The sequence below is a fragment of the Phodopus roborovskii genome, unplaced genomic scaffold (genome assembly GCF_943737965.1).
Source record: "Phodopus roborovskii unplaced genomic scaffold, PHOROB, whole genome shotgun sequence".
In the NCBI taxonomy this organism is placed as follows: domain Eukaryota; kingdom Metazoa; phylum Chordata; class Mammalia; order Rodentia; family Cricetidae; genus Phodopus; species Phodopus roborovskii.
Window position 1 is genome coordinate 15,342,165 of NW_026126636.1, and position 17,998 is coordinate 15,360,162.

At 54.1% G+C, this 17,998-nt stretch overlaps 2 protein-coding genes across 2 annotated transcripts in view; one reads left to right on the forward strand and one right to left on the reverse strand.

The window, feature by feature from the left end:
* Positions 1-368: 368 nt before the first annotated feature.
* Ttyh1 (tweety family member 1) lies at positions 369-16,620 on the reverse strand. The gene is made up of 14 exons (XM_051207031.1): positions 16,377-16,620; positions 13,397-13,575; positions 11,378-11,489; positions 10,472-10,692; positions 8,355-8,450; positions 7,231-7,303; positions 6,860-6,935; positions 5,987-6,042; positions 5,703-5,795; positions 5,267-5,359; positions 1,135-1,277; positions 956-1,001; positions 611-686; positions 369-492 (listed from the first exon to the last, which is right to left on the reverse strand). The coding sequence occupies exons 1-13, from the start codon at positions 16,500-16,502 to the stop codon at positions 648-650; spliced, it is 1,353 nt and encodes a 450-aa protein (XP_051062988.1). The 5' UTR covers positions 16,503-16,620; the 3' UTR covers positions 369-492; positions 611-647.
* Lair1 (leukocyte associated immunoglobulin like receptor 1) overlaps positions 16,501-17,998 on the forward strand; it is a 70,534-nt gene continuing 69,036 nt past the window's right edge. Inside the window, exon 1 of the mRNA XM_051207128.1 lies at positions 16,501-16,688. Coding sequence (XP_051063085.1) covers positions 16,501-16,688 — 188 coding nt within the window. The remainder of the gene's footprint in view (positions 16,689-17,998) is intronic.

Sequence of the window (17,998 nt, forward strand, 5' to 3'; positions counted from 1 at the left end):
GTGACTTTCAGAACCGGAGTGATGCTGAGCCTAGACAAGAGGAGAACTGCTTTTCAACTACCAGGGAAAGGGGTCTCCTCTCCCAGAAGGGAAGAAATAAGAAAATAAGAAGGTAGGTCCTAGCTATTTGTAAAACAACCTTCCCTTTTATTTCAAGTCAACCCTCTTCCACGTAAGTGCCCCAGTTTGAGATTGCCGGGATATGGCAGGAGCAGAGACATCCTTACACCCCGCCTCCAGCTTAGTCCCTCCAAGGACAGTACTGGCAGCTAGCCAGAGGTAAGGGACACCGGGTGTAGGTAACCCCTTTCCAGCTGGCCCTGGTCCCCTGCTCTGCCACCTCAGCAGTCCCATGTGCTAAGGGGGATGGGGGAATGTTGGGGCTAGAGCAGAACGTCATCCTATGTGAGATGTCCATGGCCAGCAGTGTTAGTGGTCAGGGCCCAGTCAGGGTCAGGTTAGTGGGGCCTTCTCCAGCAGCCAGGGAAGGAGCTAGAGAGAGGGAGAGATGAGCTGATGTAGGCCCGAGACACACCCATGAACACCCACCCAGCATCCGAGTACCATAAGCCACGGTCCAGCGGAACACCAAGGCATCATGGAAACTTACCGAAGAGGAGAGGCTGGCTCCAGGCTGGAGAGGAGGCTCAGATGGAAGACTGCCACTGCACAAAGCGCTTGGATTCCTAACAAGATAAAGGGAGAAGACAGACAGACAGACTCTGTCACATGCTGTGGGGCCCTGCCTCCTCCCTCAGGTCCAGGACTCATCCCTCTTCCCACAGGATCCATCCCTTCCTCAGACCCAGGAGTCCAGCACCCATCTCTCCTTCCCTCAGACCCAGGATCCCAACCCCAGTCCTTGTCCCTCAAACTCAGAGGCCCAGACCCAACCCAGGTCCCTCAAACCCAGGGGCCAATGTCCCGGCTTTCCTCCTCAGACCAGGGTCTGTACCTGAGGGTTGAAAGGATCGTCATCATCTGTGTCATCGTAGTCATCACTGAAGTGTGGTGTGGGGAGCGGCAGAGAAGCAGGATGGGAACCCATCAGGAGGCTGCCCCATCCCCACCAGTGGCCCTGGGTGCTGCCTCCTGTCCCCTCCCTGGGGACCCTGCCCTCTCTCCCCTGCTGACCTGGGCGGGAAGAGAACCCAGGCACGGGGCAGGCTGCAAAGGGTGGTGGCCAGGGCCCCCGCAGACAGGAAGGAGAAGAGCATCAGAAAGAGCACGCCCTCCAGGGCGTCTTCACACAGGCCTCGGAGCGCTGAGCCGTAGTCCTGAGGCAGACGGTAAGCCTTAGAGTGTGCACACGTGCACGCGGTACACAGGTCCCACCATCCACCCACACCCGGCTGTGTGGTATTGCATGCGTCGCCCAGGCTCTCCGTGCCCAAGCATAGCCTCCTGCCAGAGAGCAACGTGTTCCGAACATGGAAAGCCATCCGTGTGTTCTCCTTGGGCCCTTTGCTGAGCTGCAGCCCCACAACCCATTCCCATTTTGTCTCACGGTCTCACGTCTTAACCCCACATGCAAAGTGGTCTGGCATCTTCGCTCAGCACCCACAGAGCTGCCCTCCCGGGATTCTCGCTGGGCGAGCCTCTATACTGCTACCTCCTGCCAGCACCAGCCCTGCCTGTCCTTGTCACAATCAGGTGCTAGCAACAGATGAGGATGCCCAGCATCATTTCTTGCAGTCGTCAAATGCCCGTGGGACCCACAAACCACTGGCTTATGTAATACTTAGGATTGGATATCATACATGATATACACGCAGAAAAGGCTGTCTACAGGGTTTGGCACCCTGGACGCCAGCAGAACCACTGTGGCCTCAATGCTCAGTGGTACAGCCAACATGCTGGTTCATTCTGTAGGAATGGACTAAGCCATCTTTTCTCCAGGTGTGCCCCCAGCCCTGACAGCCTTTGGTACATGGGGCCAAGGAGGCAGCTTTGGAGGCTGGTGAGCCGGTAGGACTGTAAGATGTTAGGGCAGTGCCCAGCAGAGGCCGTTTGAGAAGGCACACAAGGATTCAGGAGGATGGTTAGGTCTAGACAGCGGCAGGTGGCTGGGCTGATGTGGATGGAGGACAAGGATAGAACCTCCAAGGCTGAGGGCACAGAGGGCTCGCTGGCTAGGGCTGTCTATGCAGGCTCCTCTAGGTCAGTGCCAGCCCTGGCTTTAATCCTCGTGCAGGGGGATTCACGAAAGGGCTTTTAGAGGAAGACTCTGATCCGATTGTGTGTGAAAGGATCACCAGCTGTCATTGGACAGATGCAAAGCACAAGATGAGCATGCAAGAGGCTGTGGTCTTGGGCGGGAGGTGAGGAGGGCCAGGGTCTGCAGCAGTGGTGGCTGTGTGAGCAGCAGATGCAGTGGGAAGTGAGGGCAGGGAGCTAGGACAGTCCTGACCTCCTGGTTCAAGTTCTGGGGTGAAGGAGGGCTCCTACTGTTGTGTAAATGAAGCATGGGGTGAGGAGCCTACCAGGACACTAACCAGTTAGGTTTGCATCAGACACACATGTACTAGGGCCACACACCCTCGCAACAGTCCCATGTGATGCTGCCTTTGGTAGTTGTGGAAAGAAACTTAGCCTAAACCGGGCAGTGGTGGCGCACGCCTTTAATCCCAGCACTAGGGAGGCAGAGGCAGGTGGATCTCTGTAAGTTCGAGACTAGCCTGGTCTACAAAAGCGAGTTCCAGGACAGGTTCCAAAACCACAGAGAAACTCTGTCTCTAAAAACCAAAGAAGAAGAGGAGGAAGAGGAAGAAGAAGCAGCTTAGCCTGGAGTGGGCAATCTACTTGTACAGTCACACAGTCTAGAAGGGACAGAGCTGAATCTTGAACCAAGTCTCATAAATTCTAGAGACACCTCCCCCTTGCCTGTCGTCTAGACACGACCTCTCCCTATAGGGCTGGCTGGCCTACAACTCATTTTGTAGACCGGACTGGGCTCAAACTCACAGAGATCTACCTGCCTCTGTCTCTGGAATGGCTGGGATGAAAGGTGTGGGCCACCACACCCAGCCCATTCTTTCTTATCCTAATGCCTTGTCCCTATTCTCTCTCTCTCTCTCTCTCTCTCTCTCTCTCTCTCTCTCTCTCTCTCTCTCTCTGTGTGTGTGTGTGTGTGTGTACGTGCAGAAGGGTGTTTGGATGCCTGTGTATGTGCGGTGGGGGCAAAGATTAAAGTTCAAATACATTTTGGATTTGTTTTTCTTTTTCCAAACAGAGTTTCTCTGTGTAGCCTTGGCTGTCTTAGAACTCATTCTGTAGACCAGGCTGGCCTCAAACACAACAGATCTGCCCCGCTCTGCCCCTCAAGTGCTCAGATTAAAGGTGTGTGCCACCACTGTCTGTCAGTGAGGTTTCGTTTGTTTTTGAAATCCCTCACTGGGACCTAGTACTCACCAACTAGGCAAGGCTGGCTGCCCAGAAGGCCACAAATATCCAACTATCTCTGCCTCCTCGGTGCTGGGATTTTAAACCAGCACCATATGCTCTGATTTTTACATGATTTCTGGAGATCAAACTCAGGTTCTCATGATTGTGTGGCAGGTACTTTGTAGATTGAGCAATATCCTCAGTCTTGTCCCTAATTTAACACGTGGGAACAAAAAAGAAAAAAAAAAAAAAAAAAAAGGCCTAGATGGGGAACCAAGGCCCGGGGGTCATGTGGTTGGTTTGCCAATGGTGGGCACAGACTCTGACCCCTCATCTCTCCCTTCACACTCATCTTGGAACCAGTACTGGAGCTCAACATGTGCATGAGTCAGAAGACAGCAGCATAAAACAGTGTTGGGGCCCCAGCATGCCATTGTGTAAAGAAGCAAGGACCCCTCCCTAGCCCTTGTCGGATACCTATTCAGTGCTTCTTGGTTCACTAATTCAGGATACCGAATTAATTCCGACTTTGGATACCCAGCAAATAGTGATTTGGGACAAGGACTCCCGGGTGTTGCTTGGGTCTCCTTGTAGAGAGGAGTCTGTTTGCTGAGAGTATATCCTAATTCTGTGGTATCCCAGATGACCAGAAGGTGACGAAGAAGCATGTCCTCCGGATCTGATCTGCAGGGAGCCCTTGGGTGGTGTATGGGTAAAAATGTTTCAAAAGCATAAGGGGACAGACTAGCCATGCTTAGTTAGCGGTGCAGACCAGAAGCAACTCAGTACACTTCCATGAGGTCCTTGCCCTCTGGACAAACCACTCAACCGTCTTCTCTCAGCCTCTGGATTTGAAAAAAACAAAAACAAAAAACAAAAACAAACAAACAAACAAACAAAACCTAATAATATCCCTTGCTGGGTCTGAAAAAGCTTGTTAGCTTGTTATCCCATCTAGTGTGGAGGCTAAGGCCAGAACATTAGGAGTTAAGATCTATCCCAGCATCTTAGTAAAACTGCCTCAAAATGAAAACTACTTTTACAAAGGTCGGAGGCTGGGGACATAGCTCGGTTGGTAGAGTGCTTGCTTGAAATCCATGAAGCCTTGGATTCCATCCTCAGTACTTCATAAGGTGTACGATGGCACACATCTGTAATCTCAGCACTCAGGAGGGCGGTGTGAACAAAGAGATCAGAACTTAGGGTCATCCTCTGCTATGCAGCGAGTTTGAAGCAAGCCTAGGCTACATGAATACACACACACACACACACACACACACACACACACAATGAGAGTGCTCATCTAATGGGCCAGAGTATCAGAGTTCAACCCCTGAGTACTATAAAAGAAATACAGTCATCCTGGTATTGTTATGGAGGTAACTAGTGAACCCCATAGAGCCGGGATCATGGAGTGCATGGAGGGTATCACAGGCAGACTATAGCCAGGGAAAGCAGTTAGGTCTTATTTAGAACAATGCTCAATGTTGTAAGGGTGGGAGTCTTTGCAATGCTTACAGTTGCTCCCCCACAGGAGTAACCGTGGGGAAACTGAACCTCAGAGATGCTGGCCTGCTGTTGAGGTCGCACTGCTCACAGCTGACCCCCAGCGGAGCTTGAACAGGCTGCCCCTGCTCCTTTTATATCAAGAGATGCATGAGCTAGCAGTCAACCCAGGGAACTAGGAGCCTGAGGCTGAGCAGCTTTCAAGGAGGAGGGGAGAAGGTGAGGAACCAAAAACATGGGAGGGTGTGTGAGAGAGAGGATGAGAAAGAGAGCCGAGGGGAGGGAGAAGGGGGCCGAAGGAGAGAAGAGGAGGGGAAGAGAGAATGGGCAGGAGAAAGAGACAGAGGGCAGGGCGTGCAAGCACACAGGAGCGCACCTTGTGCAGACTCCGGCAATGCAACAGTGCCACCAACTGGTGGAAGGTTCCCTCCGTCACATTCAGCGTCTCCTCCAAGGATAACAAGGGCTTCTGTTGTGGGAGGGAACAAACACAGTTACCCAGCAACGTATGCCCGCCCTCAACTCAGGAGCCCCACTTCCCGAAGGGACCAGCCCTTCCCGTTTGCACTGGTTCAGGTGCATCCTAGAGCCTCCATACCTATCCCAGCCCCCACTCTACTTCCGTTGCTGCAACAGCTCCATCGGTCCCCCCCCCCTTTCCGTAGGCTCTGCCTACTTGGGGAAGGGCCAGCTCCACGAGTCTATCTGACCCAGCCAACCGGCTTCTTCATATGAGTGGGGCCAGCACCCCACAGGTTCACCAGGTTGTTCAGCCCCTTCCCCCTCTGGCTGGTGCAGTCCATTGACTTAACCTGTGCTGCAGGGAACTGAGGCACAGCTTCCCGCTCCAGGCCCTGCAGCTGGGAGTGGATGCTGGCTAGAGCTCGCTGGGACAGAGTCAGCTTCTGCAGGGAGATGAGAGAGAGGAGGACTCAGGTCAGGGTATTCACCATGCCATCTGTCTGCTAGAGTACACAACTCCGGGCCTCGGCACCCTCCACCTCCATGGAACCCAGGAGTGCAACCCAACATATGCCCATAAGGTTCCACATTAGCCATCTCCTCGATCCCCATTTCTTTTGCCCACCGTCCTAACCTGTTGGAAGGGGTTGGAGACCTCCTGGTTGCACAGGAAATAATAGTTGAGGATGTCTGAAGTGGAGGGAGAGAAAGGAGCAGGCTATGAGCCTGTGCCCAGGCTCTCCCGGGGCTGGAGGGCCACAGCCCAGGGGACGTTCCCCGCCCAGTTTGGAACTTTCTTGGGGGCCTCAAAGACCTGCAAGTCATTCTGCTATCCTTTCCTTCTCCTCCCTCCCTCCTTTCCTTACATCTCCTCTCCCTCCCTCTTCTTCCCTCTTGTTTTGTTGTTCAGTCTGCTGCTGTTGTTTTGAGTCAGAGTCTCATGGAACCCAAACCAGCCTTGACCTTGTCATATAGCTCAGGATCGCCTTGAACTTTTGTTATTTCTTCTTCTACTTTCTAAGTGCTGAGGTTTTTAGGCACAAGACACTACGCCAAGTTTCACGTGCTGCCGAGAATCAAACTTACAGCTTGCAAGAGAAGTACTCCACCGACTGAGTGACATCTCCAATTCCCATTCTGTTTTTGTTTTATAACAGGGTGTGACAAGGTCTGTATCGCCCAGGCTGGCCTTGAACTCATGCCTCAGCCTCCTAATTGCTCAGACTATAGTTGTTCAATATCACACCCCATACTTTCATCCCTTCTGCTTCACCGGCATCTGGAAGTGGACTCGCCTGACCTAATTATCCTCCCTTGCTCTTCCACAGTCAAGTCCTATCACTGAGGCCTGTGGCCTACTTCCCCAGCCCCTCCCTCACACTCGGCATTTTGGTCCTGCCCTTTCCCCACCAGGATTGGTAGACCGTTCTGCACTCTACCCTACAATGGACTGGGCACTAGGGGGTGCCAGGGAGTGCCGAGGGCAGCAGGGATTTAGGGCCATCACCTGAGCTGAGCCCTGTCTCCTCCTGGGTCAGGTTCAGCACGTAGGTGTCTGGGCTGGAGCAGAAGTCACTGAGGCCCTGATGAAGGAAGTAGGGAGGGCTCAGACCAGAAATGTCCAGTTCCATATTTCCACAGAACTCCGAGGTCCAGGCTCCAACCCTCCTACCTCAGACTCAAGGGTTCAGATTCTCGCTCTCCTCAGACCAGGGGGAGAGTACACTCTAGGCCCCAGTCTCTACTTTCTCGGGACCCAGCACACAAGGCCGAACCCTCAGAACTGTGACCACGTTCCCCAAAGCCTTAGGACTTATGGCTTTAGTCAGGTCACCCACCCAGGGTTCAGAACTCCTGAATCCAGAGTCCCATACTTACCACAGCTGTGGCAGCCTCCAGGCCCATGGAACCCCAGCTCAGGACAAGCACCAGGAGACTCATGGCAGTCATCCTAGAGGAGGATGTGGTTAGACTCAACCAGCCTTGCCTCTTTCTACATGCCACATCTAATCTTGGCCCTCCCCAGTACCCGCCAACCTCTGTAGCCTAGAGGATTAGAGTCAGAGACACGGGAGTAAACGGTTGGGGTAAGGCCCAGACTGACGTCAAATAGAACATCTGTTCAGTTGGAACAGGAGAGAGGAAGGTCTTGGCTGGCAGGTCAACAGCCACCATCCCTCCCAGCTGTTCCTGGACCCTAGGAGGCAGCTGTCCACCCATGAGCTAAATTTCCTGGGATTTCACTGTACAGGGTCCAGTAGGTCCTGAGCTAGCTTGCAGGCCCATCCACAGCCCGTTTTATTCAGCGACCCTCTTCCTGACACTCTCTTCCTCCAAGCCTTAAGGTGTGGGGAGTGTTCTAGAGTAGACTTCTGAAAGTCAGAGCTTGGCTTATTTAAGTCTTGACGTATGTCCAGGATTGTGAGGGGTAGAATCATTCTGGGTCATGCGGTGGAAGGAAGGGCATATCCTCGCTCATCACAGTATGTCCTATCGGTCTTTAAGGCTTGAATGAGAGTTGAACATCTCTCCCAGGGCACCAAGGGAGGAGGAGGAGGATGGGCTCTTCCAATGATGGGCAGGCTGGATTTGAGCCCGTACCACAGTACTTCCTGCTGTGTGGCCCTGACCTAGCCACAATGGGCTTCCACCACCTCCCACCGTTAAGACAGAGAGATGCCAGTGCCTACATCCCTGGGCGGCTGAGTGTGAGAGTTCCATGAAGTCCTAAGAATGCTATCTGGCACTCAGAGAACGGTTTAATAAGAGCATAGGCCGGCCTCATGTGTCTCCACATCACCCCAGGTCCGTCGCCTGCCACACAGACTTCCTCCGTGCGGTTTGTTGTGGAGACCAAGGGAGAAAGCATCCGTAGCATATCAGAGATCACCTCTCCCCCTTCAGCACAAATGCAGTCTTCGTCTTTCCCACAATGCAATGTGGCATGCTGGAAACCCGCCTGTCTCCCTCCCCTGCGCTGCAACAACACGCTCCCCACTCACACGACCACCAGCCACTTGCTCTGCTTCGCCAGGCCCAGGAGGGTGAAGAGGCAAACCAAAAGCACCAAAAGCAGCAGGAGGACATAGGCCAGCCACCTGTGGGAAGAAGGGCCAGGGCCGTAGTGGGTCTCAGGGGGCCAGCAGGACCTCAGACCCACCCCAGCCCAACCTGACCCTGCGTTCTCCCGAAGCCTGTGGAGTGTTCTGCGGCATGGGTTCCGGAGTCGGGGCACCTGGGAGCCTACTCTGACCAAATCACACAGAAGTTCTACTGTCTCTGAATAGGACCCCCGGGCCAGCACTGTAGGGTGTCGTCATCCACCCTGGGCCATATTGCACACTTCAGAGGTACCATGTCTAGGTCTCAATCACTTAATTTAGCCACTGTGACCGACCTATTTGCCTCAGTTTCCCTACCGGTAACACAAGTGGCATAAGGGGATCAACTTCAAAATCTGTTGCCAGGTGAACAAATGGACACATGCGAAGGTCTGTGCCCACCCACCACCACCACGCAGCTCCCCTTTGATGCTTCTGTGAGTGTACAGCCTCACACGCTAGGTCGGCAACTCTACCCAAGTCATGCTTCCCAACTCCTCAGTCGTGGACTCCGGGTAAGTGTTTTCTCAGAGCCAGACCCCAGCCCCTCACTGGGGGATTCTAGGCAGGGGCTCTACCACTGAGCCACGCCCCAGCCCCTCACTGGGGGATTCTAGGCAAGGGCTCTACCACTGAGCCACGCCCCAGCCCCTCACTGGGGGATTCTAGGCAGGGGCCCTACCACTGAGCCACGCCCCAGCCCCTCACTGGGGGATTCTAGGCAGGTGTTTTACCTGGCAGTCACACTCTCAGTCCCTCGCCAGTCAATTCTAGGCAAATATTATTCTGCTATCCATATCCACAGCCTATATTTTATTCTTTTGTTGGGGACAATGTTTCACTAAGTTATTCAGGCTGCCCTTGAAATTAGTCTGTAGGCCAAGTTTTCTTTTCTTTCTTTTTTTCTTTTCTTTTCTTTCTTTCTTTCTTTTTTTTTTTTTTTAACTGCATTTTTCTGTAGCTTTGGAACTTGTCCAGGAACTCACTCTGTAGACCAGGCTGGCCTTGAACTCACAGACATCTGCCTGCCGCTGCCGCTGGGATTAAAGATGTGTACCACCACTGCCTGGCTGGGTCTTGAGTTTCCACCCTTTTACCTCAGGCTCCAGAGTAGTTGAGATTACAGGCCTATAGCACCAGATCTGGCTTTGTGAGCCTGTTCCACATGGATCTCCCCTGCCCCTCCTCCCTGGGATTTCCTGTATTATTCCCACTGGTTGGCATATCTGCATTTTCCTGGCATTGTTTAATCTGTCATTGTGTGTTCTTTGTTTTGATTTTTTCAAGATGGGGTTTCTCTGCAGCTTTGGAGCCTATCCTGGAACTCACTCTGTAGACCAGGCTGGCCTCGAACTCACAGAGATCCACCTGTCTCTGCCTCCTGAGTACTGGATTATTGGTGTGCACCACCACCACCCAGATGCTCAATGTTATTAACTACCTCACAACAATCCAGTGAGTCTTTTTGAGCTGTGCATGGCAGGGCTTATTTTAAGGTAGGAAAACCAAGGCCACGGGATGGAATGAAGTGTGTACAAATGCACAGTGGCCTCCTGAAGCTGAGGGTCCTAATCACATCTCTCACCAGATGTTAAGCAGTAGGTAGGTTTGCTACTGGGCTGGTCCAAGAGAAACTGTGTGTAATATGATTGATTTGCTGAATGAATGTAAGGAATGGCTGAGTGAGTGAGTGAGTGAATGAATGAATGAATGAATGAGAGAGGAGATCATTGAGGGAGTATGTAAGTATGAGGAATGGGTCCTCAGTCTCGAGGTCCATCCTCACAGCTGAGTTTATCAGCCTTGCCTTACATTCACAAGTGGGTAATTCTCCACAGAGGGACTGGCCTACAAGAAGCTGACAGCATCCCTGTCTCCACCCACCAGGTGACAGTAGCGTAGCTTCCAACCGGTGGGACAAATAAAACTGTCTCCAGGTACTGTCCCACGGCCCCACCCAGGGACTAGTTTGAGACTACAATGCTTAAAAAGAAAAATTAGGAGATCCCCTTTCCCACCTGTATTCCTCCACAAAAGTCACATCTTCAGCCACCTGCACTGGGCTGAGGGGCACTCCTTGCCAGAAGGCCAGTCCTTGCAAGTGCTGAGCCACAGCCTCAGCCTGCCTCCGGGCTCCCCGGGTGGCGGCCACCAGCTCCACACGTTCCGACAGGACTTCCTCCAGGGTGGTCAGCTCGGTCCCCACTGCCTCACCCAGCCTCTCCACTGTTTCCAGCACCTGGGGAGATGACATGGTCTCAGGTTTGGGATGGCTTTTCCAAAGCCTAGGGTTGGGGGCTTGGGTGAGGAGTGTCAGCTGCCTGAAATCGGGGCTTCTGGGGCATCCAAAGACTGGGGGAAAGGTCTTATCATCTGCTGTAGTTGGTCAGGAGCACATTGAAATTAAGTCCAAATGGAAGGGCCCATCCTGAGTCTGCATAAGCCTTTCTCAGTCTGGGTTCTCAAGTCTGATTTCTTGTCTCTACACAGCTAGGCTCAGACCTGCAACACCTGCATCTCAGCCCTGAGCGCTGGAATCCTGGAGTACAAGATCTAACAGTGCCAGTCCCTGAGCTTGCATTCGGGCCAAGGACAGGGTCTGTGCTTTGGATCCTGCCTGAACACAGGGACTGGGGTCCTCGGTGTTTTGTCTAGGGCTTGGGATATAAACTGAAGTGCAGGTCTGGGCCTGGATGTGAGTCTTCAGTCTGGATCCGAATCTTCAAGATCCAGCTGCAGGTTGCACGGCTGGGTTTGAACATAAAATCTCATGTTTGCAGGTCTGCCTCTGGGGATTAGGTTTCTGGTCTGGGATCTGCTTTGATTTGGGTTCCTTTTGTTCTTCAGCGGGGGACCCCGTCCCCATGTGGAGACCAATTGGGGGGTTATGAGTCTGCAGTCTGGCTAGCGGCTGGCCCCCTCACCAAGTCATCAATGGTGCTGAGCGTGTGATTGGCGTGCAGCAGTGCTGAGCTGAGCTGGGACACCCCATCGCTGGTCTCGCTGTTGCCATAGAAACCAATGCCAATGCCCGCACTGAGAGAAGAAGGAGGAAGAAATACCAACCAGTCTCAGACCCTGGAGGGCAGGCACCGTGCCTCCACACACCCCCGTCCTCCCCTTTGCTGTATTTGCCTATCCAATCTCTGCATCCACCCTATTGGCTCATCCTCCGTGGGAAAAAGAACAGCTCAAGGTTGGCCTCCACCGGTTGCCAAGGTAACCTGAGGACCTCACTCCTCCCCGCCCCCCCCCAAGCTGGAGAGACGTCATTGTGATGCTAATGGTGGGTGGAGTGGTGGAAAAGAAGGGGCCCCAGATTTAACTCGCACCACCCCAGAATGGAACCCTGGTTTTGCCCAGCCCTGGATAAAAGGTTATCAATTCCTAATTATGATCAGCTCACGACCGACTACTCCATCCTTTGCCAAAACGCCCAGAATTCACATCCTTGTCTGAGGAGTCATTAGGTCATCAACATCTGCCTCTTGCTAGCCCAGGTGTTCCTTGACCCTGCCTCCTAAAGGTTCTTGGGAGCATAAGGCCCCTAGCCCTATTCTTTCGTAAGAGACATTGTGCCTGGAGCTCTCTGCCTTCCCCTGTGCTGCCCAGGGATCCAGGCATCTGGCCAGCTGGAAGAAGAGTAAGAGAATGTGGGAGGCAGGGCTGCAGGCCAGGCCAGGAGCTGGGCCCCTGTCCCTGCCCAGCCAACACACAGACTCCCATTGTAGAGCTTGAATATGGGAGCCCACTTTCTTCCCTGAGTCTGTGCGCCCTCACACCGGAGGGGGCGAGAGCCTGATGCCCTCACAGTTCCCAGCCTTGCGCTAGCAGGCCCCTACCCCATCCCTTGGATGGGAGCCTACTGCCCCTGCCCCATTGTTCAGAACCCTACAAAGCTCCTCTTGTTCCCAGACTCTGAGGGGGCTGGGGCTGTTTCTCTCCCCCACTGGGCCTTTGTCAGCCTCCCCCACCCACCCCCATTCTCGAGAGCTTGATGAGAAAACATCTTGGATATAGGGCGCCCAACCCCCATATACTCCCAAACACACACCCCCTTCTTCCTACAATAAGAGTGGCCCAGAGCCCAGACTGGGTGACTACTCCCAGCCATAGCCCCTGCTGGCTGGAGGGGACACCACATCCTTACAGGACTCCCGTTGACCATGCCTGAGGCCCCCAGCGGGTCCCAGCACCCTCAAGTCCTGAGGACTCTCATGTGTGATGTAAGTCAGATAGCTAACCATGACCTAGGAGGTGCTGGACTCAGAGCTAGCAATCTTGGTGTCAAGTTCACTGAAGTTCCTTTTGAGGGTTCTAGGGGGTTCTTTTTCCCTGAGTCTGTATCTCCGCTTGAAAAGTGATATGCCCTCCCTCCCTGATCTTTCCTCATTCAGAACCACAAGTGTGGCCCATCTTGAGCCCAGCTTGGCTGTGGGCTGAGCAGGTGCTGCTGCAAGGTCTGACTGTCCCCCTGACTGGGACTCTGGCTGAAGTCACAGAGTGCCTAGGCTGGCATGTTCGGTGTCTGGCACACGGTAGGGTAGTTATGCTCATTTGTTGAATGAATGAGCTCTGTGAATGAATGACTCTTTGATCAGTGTTAACACAAAGGACACCCCCAGGGCCCAGGCACTGTGCACTTTCTAGCATTAGTGTAACTAGGGTTTGGATAGTACTGCAAAATCCACTTTATAGATATGGAAACTAAGGTCTAGGGTGAGCATCTCACTCCCCTAGCTGATGAGGGAACTATTAAAACCCGGAACCATGTCCCAGGCTTTCAATTCTACTCCCAGGCTTCGTCCTCTTGGTGCTTCCGGCCCTACGGATTCTCTTTCTCTCCTAACTCTGGGCCCACATCCCAAGGTGTCTTGAAGAAGGCTAACAGCAAGTGCAGGGGGCTCTGTCTCCACTCCCCACCCACCCTGGGGCCCCATTACCAGCCCACGAGAAGAGCAGCGATGCAGCTCCAGATGACGCAGCCTCCTCCAGGTGGGGGACTCTTGGCCCCAGGGGGCTCTGGGGGCCTGCAGCAGCAGAAACGGATGAGGTAGACGGCGATGAAGATGAGGCTCAGGCCCAAACCCAGCCCAGCCAAGGCTGCCACCAGCAGTAGGGCCTGAGGAAGAGGTGATAAGAAGCCTCAGAGGGCACGTTCACATGGCAGATAAGAAGTTCCTGCTCTGCTGCATGGGGGGGGGGCGAAGCCCAGCGCTTGATGGTACTCAGGTTGTGGGGGAAAAAACCTTAGATACCTCTTCTCTCTCTTATTGGCAGCTGAGGCCCATCCAGACTTTAGGGATGCTGGAGGCAGCATCCAAATAGAGGGCCCAGGTTTTGGGGTTCCTGTCAGTTCTTCCCAGGTTGTATGTCCTCAAAACGGTCCTCCCCTCTCTAAGCCTCCATTTCCAACCCACTGCAACCAGGCAATTGGAATGCACCATGTCCCAAGGGCTTCCCGAGGAAGGCTCCTGTTTCTGTTCTTCAGGAGAGCAAGAGAGGCAGCAGCTCTGCCCCCCATCTCCCTCCTGCTGCTGAGCTCACACACCCATTGCAGTGGAGTCTGTCACCCCCAAGGCTGGGGATGGGGACAGGGTGCTGTGACAGCGTGTGTGTGTGTGTGTGTGTGTGTGACACATACACACAAGGCTCAGAGATGGAGCTAGGGAAGGAAGACACATCCAGCCACAGAGAGGAAGACACAGAAAGGGGCAGACAAGGAAAGAGACGAAGGCAAAAAGAGGGATGCAGAGATAAGACACAGAAAACACCAGAGGAATCAAGCCAGAGATAGGGGAGAAAGAGAGACAAAGACAGAGAGATGAAGAGACACACGGAGAGAAACTATACAGAAAAAGGACTACAGGAAATAAAAGGACAAGAATGACAGGGTGGTGTGTAGTGAGAACCAAAGGATGCAGGAAAGGAAAGGTGGGCAGAAAGGATGCTAACAGCTGGAACACCTTGCACAACAGGGTGGCTTAGAGCTTGCTATGGCAGCACGCCCCTGTAACCCCAGCACCCTGGATGCTGAGGCAGGAAGATTGCTACAACTTCAGGCCAGACTAAGTTACATAAACTCCACCCAGCCCAGACCACAGAACGAGTCTGTGTCTCAGGCATATTACAGAACTGTAGGCTCTGCATGGGGTTGGCTCTTTCAGGAGACCTGAGTCACCTGTGTTCTCCCAGGCCCAGCGCTGGAGCCATACAGCAGGATAAGAGCAGCATGCGGCTGGAATCCTGGCCCTGCATTGCCAGGGACTACTGTCCAGAAACCATAGCCCTTCTGCAGTCCTCCGCATCACCTGCGCGAGTGACAAGTGTGGGCTGTGTTTATGTGGCTGTGAATTTGCCTTCCACCAGGTGAGGGCACATGGAGTGTACGTATACGGTGTCTGTGTACATCATGCTGCATCTCTGTGTGCAAGACAACACGTGTGGGCTTCTTCAATCGGCGAGTGGTGTCCAGTGGACTATGCGAGTGTGTGTGAATATATGTGACTTGCAGTGAGTTTGTGAATGTGTGTGTGATGGTGTACATACCAGCGCGCTATGTATATGTTACTGGGCACGTGATCTTGAAGATCCTGACCCAGAGTACCTGGTAGTGTGTCTTTCTGTGTTCATGGTGGTCATTTCCATGGGAAAATGTCCCGGGGATGGGACTGTGTGTGCCCCAGCTTTACTGCTGCGGATCAAGTTTGAGTGGACTGTTCTGGGCGTCTGTGCTGGTGCTAGGGCCCCACGGGTGGGATTCCTCGTGGCTGAGGCGCTCTCCAGAGCCATAAGCCCCGTGAGTCTGGCTGGGAGTGGGTGGACCCACCGGCTGGAGGCTGTGATTGTATAAGTGGCTGTGGGAGAGGGGATGGCGGTCCCCGTTTGGAGGGGAGAGGGGGCGGTGGAGTAGGCAGGGAGGAGCCGCTCAGGCTGTGCCAGCCATGACCCAAATAGCAAGCACACAGCACACGTTCCCCCTTGCTGCTTTTCTGGGAACACCCCCCTCCTTCGAAGCTCTCCCAACCCTGTGCCCCTTTCCCAGAAGCCACCCTGGACAGCCGGCAGGGGTTCAGACTTCGGGGTAGGGTAGGGCTGACTCCCAGCCGCTACACCCTTCCCCCCTCCCGGTCAGGCCCCCAGCTCAGCCAAGCTTTTCTCATTAATCTCAAAGTCAAGGACTTGAATTAAACTGGGTCAGGGGACAGCCATCCCCCAGTCCCCCTAGAGCTTCAGCTGGGCCCCTTTCCCTGGGGACCCAGCTTCGGTGAGGTTCCACCACCACCAGCCTTATCCTCCTGGGACCCAGGCCTGTGGTCTTCAGTAGCCCCAAACCTAGCCTCATCTCCACACGATCCTCTCTGGCGCCCTGACAGCCCCTTCTGCCCTGGGACAGGCAGGAAGCACCCTGAATCCTCACCTCACCTCATCCCCTAGCCCCAGCCCTTAAAATCTCTCTTTCGTATTTGAGGGTATCAATCCCTGTCCCAGACCTCGGCTGCCTCCCAAGGCTTCCCGCTCTTGGGTCCCCTCTTGGGTACCCCCTTATCTGGGACATATTTATTAGCGGAGATCCTGTGGGGGCGGGGTCCTTCTTGCCTAGGACCTCAAGAGTGGACCTTTCCTTAGATGACCCTGGAGACTGGCTTCCAAGGCAGGTCGCAGGAACCCAAATGCCGGGGCCTCATCTCCTCCCGTGTAGGACTCTTGGTGGTCTAGGCTCCTGGCTTTCTCTTAATTAGGGAGAGGGGGGATCTGCACCCCAAGAGCACGTCCAAAGGGGAAAACCTCAAGGTATGAGCTCTCTACCTCCAATCTTTCTCTTGTACCCCCAAACGCAGGCCGGGTCCCCAGTCCCCAAGACGCAGGAACAGTAATCCAGCCTCCTGTTCCCGGGGACCTGAGCCCTGTTTGCCATCCCACCTGCTGGTACTCTTGGTCGCGGGGCGCAAAACCGCTGGGCACCGGTCGGAGCTGGAAGTCGGCGCGGGGCAGCTGGTGGAGGAGATGCACCCAGGCAGAGGGTCGGTAGCCCGGGGGTGCCCCCATGACCCCGGGGAGGGGCAGCTGGGCGGACCCGGCCGGGAGCCTCGGTGCTGTGCGGGGCGCGGGCGGAGCGGGGTTTGCGGGGCTCCCGGGAGCAGGAGCCCGGAGGGCGGGGGGTGGAGATTGGGGAGGGGGAGGTGCACCAGGCTCCTCGGTGCTGCCCCTGGCGGCCACCGGAGGCAATGCGGCGTGAGCAGTGGACCCAGTTGCTCCGCCCTCTCCCAGGCTCCCACCTGCTGCCTGAGCAGGTGCAGGGTCTTTGCTCAACTCAGTGGTATCCAGGGTGCCGGGCAATTCTGAGAACAAAATCGACTAACCTTCCTTGTCCCCTTAGGTACAAGAGCCCGGATACTGTGATTTCTCTTCGAAGCGCACAAGCTCCTTACTCTTATGTAAAACCTTCACCTTGGTGTAAAGGTCATCAGTATTTGAGCAGCATTTTGCAGGTAATAGCCAAGCGCACCTGTGAAAATTCTGCACTTTTCTAAGGGTGTTCTTTGTAGTAAAGAGCGCTTGTGCTCGGATAAAAGCCCTCTCCCACTTTGTCCTTAACCTGTATAAGGACAGTTTCTAGACTTCCTGCGTGGACAGACCCTTCCAGAATGTGTTTAAAGACCTGTCGGAGCTGTGTGCTTACAGGAGGACCCCACCCACTTCGTGAAAGGACGCCTGTTACCCATATAGGAACTCATCCCCACCGGGTGATTTCTCAGGTCTTTGAGACTTCTGCCCATTGACTCTGTCCCTTGTCCCTTGAAAGTTTTCAAGGTGTCTTCTCAAGTCAAACAGACAGACGAGGAAGGGGGTATAGGGAACCTGGAGGGGACCCAACCACCGTGACATCATCACCAGGGCCTTCGCTGTGTGACCTAGAACTAACGGTCCCAGGGTGCTGTTTAAAGGCCCCTGCTGGTGTGTGGAAAGGGCTAGTCTTTGCCCCTGAAGTACCCGGTATTGCAGGGAGTAAAAGGTCCTCTCATCCCTTCCCTGCATTTTTGTTCGGGTTGGTAAGAAGTGGAGGGAGAGACAGACAGACAGAGCGCGCGCGCGAGAGAGACAGAGACACGGAGACATCGTGAACGATTGCGTCTCTTTCTGTACCTCTTTCCCATTTGCCTCCATCCCTCTGCCCCTTGGATGTGTGGTTCTGTCCAGGAGTCAGCCTGTTTGGGGGGGGGGTGTTAGCCTGTATTGATTTAAACTCGAGACACCTGTCCTATTGTATCAGAGATTTGTGGTACCCTGGGATACAGGTCTTTCGGCTTGCCCTCCCCACCCCAGCATTGTACCCTGTCTGTTTCTTCTGGAAGAGATATGGAGGGATTTTTCCCGGATGGTCCTTGTGGGTTTCTAGAGTCCCCAGATGGGGACACCATTCCCAAGTGACCTCGGGTCTGACAGACGTTAGTTGATTCAGGCTGGGTGTAGGGTAGCTGTCTTTGACCACGTGGCTAGTGCCATTTAGTTTCAGCCAGTGCTGCTGGCCATGTGGAAAAGAG

What these genes read in the sequence shown, in the direction of transcription:
- Ttyh1 (XM_051207031.1), bottom strand. Translation starts at nt 16,502, where the DNA reads ATGGGGGCACCCCCGGGCTACCGACCCTCTGCCTGGGTGCATCTCCTC. An exon ending in GCGACCAAGAGTACCAGCAG is followed by an intron (nt 13,576 to 16,376) that starts GTGGGATGGCAA and finishes CCTCTTCCTCAG; the next exon opens with GCCCTACTGCTGGTGGCAGC. An exon ending in ATTGCCGGAGTCTGCACAAG is followed by an intron (nt 1,278 to 5,266) that starts GTGCGCTCCTGT and finishes CGTCTGCCTCAG; the next exon opens with GACTACGGCTCAGCGCTCCG.